This window comes from Vigna unguiculata, chromosome 4 (genome assembly GCF_004118075.2).
Source record: "Vigna unguiculata cultivar IT97K-499-35 chromosome 4, ASM411807v1, whole genome shotgun sequence".
In the NCBI taxonomy this organism is placed as follows: Eukaryota; Viridiplantae; Streptophyta; class Magnoliopsida; order Fabales; family Fabaceae; genus Vigna; species Vigna unguiculata.
The window spans coordinates 23,223,817-23,233,454 of NC_040282.1; the positions used below are offsets into that span (position 1 = coordinate 23,223,817).

Sequence of the window (9,638 nt, forward strand, 5' to 3'; positions counted from 1 at the left end):
TCTACGGTTTTCCATCAAACAATCTTGAAATTCAACCATAATATAATTTCCTACCGGATCACGAAAATAGTTTGGGCCCATTAGCATGTGTTGTCCCCTGTAAGCAAAGAAGGTTTCATCAAACTCAACGAATTCCTACAAACAATTACAAAAGCCAACAAAAATGGAATTTTTAGAAAAGTAATAAGTATACACGGTCCAATGGTTGAACATTTCATGAAAGATTGAATTTTTCCACCAATCTAACAATAAAAGAAGAGTTAAAAGTAAATGAAATCACAACTTTAAGACTTACCCATTGTGGATGAACCAAGGTCATTGAAGTCTAGAACCAGGTCTTGAAGGAGTAATGTTTTGCAGAGTTATTTTGATTTTCCTAAGAGGTCGCCATTGAAGAGGTTGGATGGTGAAGTTCCAAATACATTTCCAAAAAGCAAAAAGTAAAGAATATATATAATATAATGCTGAAACGACGCAAGGGGTTATCGAAATGGAACGTTCTATCTTTGCACTCATTTTTTTTTAAATTGAAAATAACCATAGAAATGAAAGCTTAATTAATGGATGTAGACATTTATGTCAAGTACATTCTAGAAAACCGTTTAGAAGTCGAATCTACCCTGTCTTTATTCCATCTTGGAATTAAATTTTCAAGATTTATGTTATGTCAATGTGTTTGTGTATTGGGATAAATTTTAAAGTTGTCTATATACACCATTAATGTCTTTACCTTTAACAGATTAATGTGAATGTTCAAATTGCTTTTGTTTCAGTTCCAAATTTTATTGTCATAGTAGTCAGTATAAGTGATCCGAAGGTGCTATCAAATCTAGGTTGCGCAAATGCAAGACTAAAGAGAAAGTTAGTGCTAAAAGAAAAGAAAATGAAGTGTGCACAAAGAAGTCAAAGTCTCCTACTTGACGATGAACACCAGAAGAAAAGGAATTTCACACCACTATGTGATATAATAATGAATGCTTTCCTCAATCAAGATACTCCAACAAATAATGATATGGATGGCTATTATAAAGGTCAACGACCACAGGGAAGAAGTAACGAAATGAACCACAAATTGTTTCATCAGAGTTCTCATCGTCAAAATTTATTTCAAAAGTTTGAAGTTGCTGGATCCATAGGTCAATCATCTTTCCATAGAGTACTAAATGATACTACAATATGTCTAAGTACTACTACTCCAACCGAAAATATGGGTACAGGTAGTAGTTTCTAAATTTCTGCGTATATGACTATACATTCTAAATTATATTTTATACTTTATTTACTAAAGAAATATCTGTTGACAAAATAACAACATCATTTTAGATATAGGAGTAAGTGTTTCAGATTTAGCAACTGACACTAATGAAGAAATGGAAGATCAAAGTATAGAACAAGATGACGAAATTCCACAAAACATAGTTCCAAGATAAGATTGTATTTAATAGTTATAGTTTCTACTAAATGTATATTGAATTCTATTTACTGACCATATATTTAATTATGCACAATGTATGCAGACATTGGTGATCCATTATTCATATGCAAGGAATACATTGCCTATATGTGGTACGAGGAAAGGATTAACAAGAACAGAAGGTCCACCAATCCGACATTTCATATGTGTTGTGGTAATGGTAAAGTTCAATTACCAACTCTAAAGGACCCGCCAATTGTTTTGCAACGTCTTTTATTTGATAATGAATCGAAAGAGAGCAAGAACTATCAAAATCACATTAGAACATACAATATGATGTTTGCATTTACATCTCCCAGAGCAAAAGTCGATACCACTTTCAATAATGGAAAATGACCACCTAATTTACGAATTCAAGGTCAATCTTGTCATAGAATAGGAAGCCTTTTACCAGTCCCTGGAGGACTTCCAAAGTTTGCCCAACTTTGTATTTAGGACACCGAAAATGAAGTTCAAAATAGAATGGAATCTTTAAGGTACATGAATGTTTCCTCTATTCAATGTAAATCAAATAGAACAATTGGTTATTTAACTAGTTAACCTTTGCAGGAATCGACATAGCATTGATTCGGGAATTGTCTCAAACTCAAGGATCACAACAAGGAAAGAAGGTTGTTCTTCCTTCATCTTTTATTTGTAGCCGCAAATTCATGGACCAACTATATTTTGATGGAATGACTATTTGTAGTTATATGGGATTCCTAGACGTTTTTATAACTTTCATATGCAATCTTAAATGGCCAGAAATAACCAGAGTACTTGCTAAGCTAAAGCTATCTCCAACAGACCATCTTGATATAGTGTCAAGGGTCTTCAAGATTAAGTTTGAACAACTTTTGACAAAGTTAACTAAGAATCATTTACTAGGCAAAACTATTGCATGTAAGTCATTCCTTTTTGTAATCATCATTCTTTAATATGGTTTTCTATCAAATTTGTTTGGAATGTTTTGTTTGTGAATAAATGTCTTTTGCTTCATTTGCAGTCATGTATACCATAGAATTTCAGAAGCGTGGTCTACCTCATGCACACCTACTCATTTTTTTGCATTCCAGTAGCAAATACCCAACTCTTGATGATATTGATAAGGTAATATCTGTAGAAATCCTTTGTCCAATAAATAATCCTGAATAGCATAAATGTGTTCAAGATCACATGATTCATGGACCTTGTGGAATGTCAAACAAATCTCTGCCTTGCATGAAAAACGTGAAATGCTCACGCCTATTTCCATAAAAAATTCAAAGGATAACTACTATTTCAGAAGATGGTTTTCCTCATTATCATAGAAGGAATGATTCATTGACAGTAACCAAGAATGGGGTTTGTCTTGACAATCGTTCTGTGGTTCCTTCAATCCACAATTGTTGTTGAAGTACCAAGCACATATAAATGTTGAATGGTGTAATCGTAGCACTTCCATCAAGTACTTATTCAAATATATCAACAAGGGTTACGATAGAATAACGGCTGGTATAGTTCTAGAGCAAAATGAATTATTTTTGAACAAAGAACCAATAGATGAAATCAAGCAATATCTTGATTTTAGATATGTATCTCTTTGTGAAGCATGTTGGATAATATTTTCGTTTCCAATTCATGGACGAAATCCAACAGTAGAAAGATTGTTTTTCCATCTTCCCAGAGAACAGGTAGTATACTTTAAAGATGATGACGTGATTGATGATATCATGGGAAAAACAACAGTTTCGGAATCAATGTTTATAGGTTGGATGGAATGTAATAAGAAATACACAGAAGCCAGAGAATTAACATATGCTGAGTTTGTTTCTAAGTTTGTATATGTCAAGAAAGATAGATGTTGGAAACCAAGGAAAATGAGGAATACTATTGGAAGACTGATTTGGGTTCCTCCAAGTATTAATGAAGTATTTTATCTTAGAAGAATGCTAACCCATGTAAGAGGACCAACATCCTACATTGATATCAGTACAGTTAAGAATGTAATATATTCTACATTTAGAAAAGCTTGCTTAGCTTTGGGAATATTAGCTGATGATACAAAATATGTTGAAGCTATAAAAGAAGCAAAGGATTGGGGTTCCAGACATTATCTAAGAAAATTATTTGTCACTGTCATGTTGTCAAATAGTGTTAATCGACCAGAAGAGCTATGGAACAAGACATGGGAGTGGTTAGCAGATGGAATTCTCTACCGAGAGAGAAATATAGGAGGAATTCCAGGTTAGCTCCAATAAATTGTATTCATAAATATACAATGCAAAATTAAATATCTTAAATGTTTTTGTGTGCAGAACTAAATCTTACTCCAGAAGTACTCCAAAATCTAACCTTGATTGAGATTGAAAAGATCTTGGAATCTAATAGAAGCAGTTTAAAATTCTTCCTAACAATGCCATACTCAAATGGATTCGTTACCCCAAATTGTGGAAATAGATTGGTATATGCAAAACTTGACTATAACACTGGTGACCAACGAGATTTATTCCAATCAAATTTCAAATCCATGACAAGTTAAGTATTATTATCGTTTTTTGTACTTGACTATTAAATCGAATTACATTATGCAATCAGTTTGAATAACCATTAAATTACAGGTGAACAAAAAAGTATTTTTGAAAATATCAAGCAAGCAGTTTTTAATAAACAAGGAGGTGTATTCTTTTTGTATGGGTATAGTGGAAATAGCAAAACGTTCATGTGAAAAACACTGTCAATAGTAATGTGTTCCGAAGGTAAAATTGTACTCACAATAGCTTCAAGTGGAATAGCTTCCCTACTATTGCCAGGGGGAAGAACAACACATTCTAAATTCAAGATACCAGTACCAACACTAGAACATTCAATTTGTAACATTTCACAAGGATCTGAAGCGTCAGAGTTGTTAAAGAAAGCAGAATTGATTATTTGGGATGAAGCTCCTATGGCACACAAATTTTGTTTTGAAGCTTTGGATAAAACTCTAAATGACTTAATGAACGGTATTACAAAAGAGGGTTCAATTTTTGGAGAAAAAGTCATAGTATTTGGAAGAGACTTTAGGCAAATATTACCTGTTATACCAGGAGGGTCCAAATAAGATATTGTCAACGCCACAATTAATTCATCTTATATATGGGATCACTGTGAAGTTTTAAAACTGACAAAAAACATGCGTCTGTTACAAGAAGGCCTACAATCAACTACTGCATCAGAGATTCAAGAATTCTCAGACTAGATTGTTCAAATTGGTGACGGTAAGTTACAAGAACCTAATGATGGTTTAGTTGAAATTGAAATACCTCAAGAATTCCTAATTTCAGAGTTCAATGATCCTATAGAAGCAATTGTGTCTGCCATTTACCCAAATTTGATACAAAAGCATACAGACGAGTCTTATCTACAGCGTAGGGCAATATTGGCAAGTAGGATTGAGACAATCAATGAAATCAATCAATACATGTTGTCACTAATTTCAGGTATATCAATTTACACCCTCAAACTGATATGATTATAATTTGGAAATTTAGTGTGACTAATATTATTACTAATACAGGGGAAGAAAAGGAGTATCTTAGCTGTGATTCAGTTGGTGAAACAAAATCTGCTTCAAACGATAACTACAACACTATAACTTCCAAATTCCTAAATTCTCTCTTTACCTCTAGCCTTTCTAACCATAGAATCAAACTGAAGATTGGGGCACCAATAATGCTTTTGAGGAACTTGGATCAAGCAAAAGGTTTGTGCAATAAGAGCAAATCAATAATAACAAGACTTGCAAGCCATGTTATTGGAGCTAAGATGATTACAGGTAATAAAGATGATCAAGACATTTATATTCCACGAATGTCAATGTCCCCTTCACAATCCACATGGCCATTTAAGCTAATTAGAAAACAATTTCCTATCATGCTATCCTATGCAATGACAATAAATAAATCTAAAGGTCAATCACTACGTTTTATTGGATTGTATTTGCCGACACCGATATTTAGTCACGGTCAGCTATACGTTGCAATCTCTCGAGTTCAAAGTAAATCTGGGTTAAGAATCCTAATCCATGATAAGGACAACAAACCTTCGTATACAACAACCAATGTTGTATACAAAGAAATGTTCCAAAATGTATAGTTTGTCTTAAGACAAAACCTTTTGTTACTAATTACTTAACATTTTGTACAAGACTGCCAAATAACTGATTAGAAAAAAGATATATTATTGTATTTTGATTCCATACAAAGAAGTTCGATCTATTATTTAAGTTTACAGGTCATACAAAAATACATTACCAAAGATACAAAAAAATTCTTACTTTTCGAGATAGACAAAACCATTGCAATAAGCTTATCAAGATCTACCCATGATAAAACCTGGAAATCCTAATTGCAAACAACAATGCATGTCTCTTCGCTAGCTTAACTGCAAAAATCAAAATTCTTCAATAAATTCTGAAATAAAACATCTACATGCGTCTAATATGGTTTAGAGAATAATTGATTAATATGAGATTAAAAAGACAATAACCAATTCAACGTTATTGAGGCCAGAAGAACTCACCAAAACAAATATCAAGCTCATTCCATTGTTCCAACTTTTCAATTGTTCCCAAAAGCTTACAACTTCCCGTATATGAACCCGTGACCAATGACTACTTTAGAATCTTTTCAAGTTGACCATTATTTTGTCCTATTGCACAACACATGACAATGCATTTAAACTGAAACCAACAAACGTACCTAGCTTATATTGAACTTTGATAACAACACCACCAAAATTGATTTCTGCACCACTACGATAAAATTGATTATATTCAGTTTTTTTCCAAGTCCAGTTTTTACTCACAATCATACATCTTTTAGTATCTTATGTTTCATGATCCATTGGGAGTACGTCAACTTAGAACCCAATCCAAAATTTCACTAACTACACCACCACAAGTCTTAGCTACAAATATACCATTAACCATGACTATAATATTGGTACACAACTGGATCATCACACTTAATTATTTGATTAACATTAACATTAAAGAATTTTCGTTATTAATCAATTATTGCAGTTAAATATTTTCATGACATTCGTACAACGCTTTGGTTTATTAATCAATTTTTGCGATTAATTCTTTTTTTAATAAAATTTCTTTATAACTTCTACTCTATTAATAAATTTTCTATAACATCCAAAAGTATACGAAAATAGACATTACTTTAATTAGTACATTAAAACCATATGCATAGAAAAGGAATCATTTTAAGTAATAAATTATTATTATACCAGACAATTTATTATTTTAATTGTTACATTCAAGTAATTTAGTACCCACGTTAATATACCAACAAAAATTAAACAATTCTATACCAGATAATTTATTACTTTAATTACTACATTAAAACCACGTTAATATACAAACAAAAATTCAACCATTTTAAGTAATGAAATATTATTACGTATAGTCTCAATCAATATCTAAACATTTTAACAATATTTAAGCTTCAACCTCGACTACTTGGTCAAATATCATCGTTGAACAAAATAACAATTCAAAGTTAAACAGGAGTTCACAAAACAGAAATTGTTTTCCAATTCTAACATGATACCTAACTATAAAGGCATTCCAAAAAAGCCAAAAAGTAAATTAACCACCACCTAAACCTTTACAACATGGATGATATTTTTCTTATCATCGTCTATTACAAATTTTATGCCATCACCAGCAGCTAAGCCATTGTCTTTGCAGAACGTCTTCCATCCACACGTTAGATAGCATTCAAAATTGCTCCTTCCATTCCAACGAATTGAGCAAGGCTAATATATAACAGTTTCATTCGTCAACAAATATCTCTTGCAGCTTTTGTCCAAAAAATGTCCAGCAAAATTGGAATTCAGATACTGCAAACAAAAATTCTTCTGTTAAACACCAATTACATAACAATACAACTATGAGAAATATACAACCACAAACATAAAGTATACCAAACATGAACTTCGAACATCATGATAAGTTAAGTATTTCACCAGTCCATCATCATTAATATGTGACGCATTATCAGGAATAGCACTAAAGCCAGCATTATCAGGAATGCCACTAACAATAGGCTCATTAACAGCCCCATGCTCTATGTCATTTCCACTCACTGAATCCATATAGTAGACCATTTCTACTCCTTCATTTAGCTAAAAAATGTACTACTTTATTACTTCATTTCGGTTAAAAGATAACAAATTAATTTATTTAATTCTATTTATCAAAATTTTGTAAAATTTATTAAAATAAACTTTGTCAAAAAATAATTTTTCAAACCAATTATTTTTCTTGTTTTTTGTACAACTGTTTAGTGTAAAACCTTTTTTTTTTTGCATTAAAAATATAAAGGGCCTAGCACAATCTGTTGGGCCTAATAAAGGGTCTGGCCCATAGGGTGCCCAAAACCCCTAAACCAGCCTTAACCCCCTCATTCTTGCATTTTTCCAGAAACAGTTTTCTTTTCCCTCTTCCTTGGTTGCTTCGTGAGCTTTGCTAGGGTTTTGGATCCCCTTTCGTCTTCAAGTTAGCTCAACCCATTTTTCTGCCCACGTAAGTTGTTTCTCAACTCATACTAGTTCTTCTCTAGTCTTATTTTCGTGTTTCCCCTAAGGCTCATCTCAATGACCTTGTGTCTATTCTGTTATACTATTTTCCAACTCATTAATCTATTCCTAGAGCTATTGTGCTCGATTGTTTGGGTGCCGAGTCCTTGGCTAGCATTTTTTCAACTAAGGGAAGCTAGGGCTTTGCTGTTTTCAAGATTTATATGCCTGTTTGGTTGATTTTACGTACTGGGTGATAGATATATGTTGTTGGTTACGTGAAAATGTGTTGATTGTACTATTATGATGATGTGAATTTATCTCTGAGAGAGAGAGAGAGAGTAGTGAGCTCTACTAAACTCACCCAGGCGAGCAGGTTGGTTGCTCAAAACGAAAGCTCTCGCTTAAGCAAGGAGCTCTCGCCTGAGCGAGAATAGCAACAGCTCATCCCCTCTCTGTTTTGAGGGCTCGTGTAAGATCCGAGGAATTTAAATAATTAAATAAATAATTATTTAATAAATGCGAGTAGTGAAAGTCTTTATGACATTAAATGCTAACTTCCATGATGTGGAAAAGTACTAGCTCAAGTGGTTGAAAGTACTTTATTGTGGTGAGAATATTTGGGTTTGAGTCCTATGTATGCTAATTATGTGTTATTTATTCTTAGTATTATTTTCATGACATAATTTGGGCGTGTTAATAGAGATAAATTTCTAGATTTATAGAAAATATCACGAAAAATGAATTGGTTGAATGCTTGTGCATTGGGCTTTGTATATGTAAGGGTGTGGGTTCAAACCTTGTTTTAAGCAAAATAACTTTCTTTTTTCCTAAAATCAAATTTTGGCATGAATGTGAAAGGACACCAAAACCCTAGCTGAAAAGAGGCAGCCAAGAAGGGCTGGAAGAACAACTTCTAATGAGCCTTAAATGTTAATAAAATCCATATTAATGCTAATTTGCGTTTTTGAACCATAAATCACCATTAGAGACTTGATTAATTGGCCAAGTAAGTGGGAAGAGAGTGTTGGAAGGTGCATTTCGTGTGGGCTGCCTAAGGGGAGAGTTTTTGAGCATAAACTTGAACCTAAAGAGAGTAAATGAGTGTGCTTGGTTGGAGACAAGGCTTGGAATCAAATTGGAATCACAAAGGGACTCTAGAAGAGCATTAGTGCGGGGAAAAATCCAGGTTAGGGGAGTTCCTATTTAATGTTTTAATTTTACTTGTATGTACTCGTGATGTGCCTGAGGATGTGGGAATGCAATTTTTCCTTTTCATTGGCGTTTTGTTCGGGTTTCTGAAATTTTCCAAAAACTGCTTGGCGGTCACGCGAGACCCGCTAGGCGACACAAGCTCCAGAACCAGTTTCCTAGGTTTTCTTCATGAACCGCCTAGCGACGAAGAATGATCCGCCAAGCGACACGAACTAGGGTGCCAAGTTTTTGGTTGCTTTGGATTTTTTTGTTATCTGTGATGTTGTAATGATGTTTCATAATGTGAATTTTGTTGAGTATAATTGACTGCGGATAATATGTTTATGTTGAGTGTATGAACATTGCGTGAAATTGGGATTGGAATTCGTAAGGAGGAGGAGTAATGAAATAATGTGGTGTTTGAGTATGATTTAAGGTA

At 33.2% G+C, this 9,638-nt stretch overlaps 1 protein-coding gene across 1 annotated transcript; it reads left to right on the top strand.

The window, feature by feature from the left end:
* The first annotated feature begins 3,165 nt into the window (after positions 1-3,165).
* Positions 3,166-5,569, top strand: LOC114180612. Its single transcript, XM_028066919.1, has 3 exons — positions 3,166-3,679; positions 4,759-4,914; positions 4,992-5,569. The coding sequence occupies exons 1-3, from the start codon at positions 3,166-3,168 to the stop codon at positions 5,567-5,569; spliced, it is 1,248 nt and encodes a 415-aa protein (XP_027922720.1).
* The last annotated feature ends 4,069 nt before the right edge of the window (positions 5,570-9,638 follow it).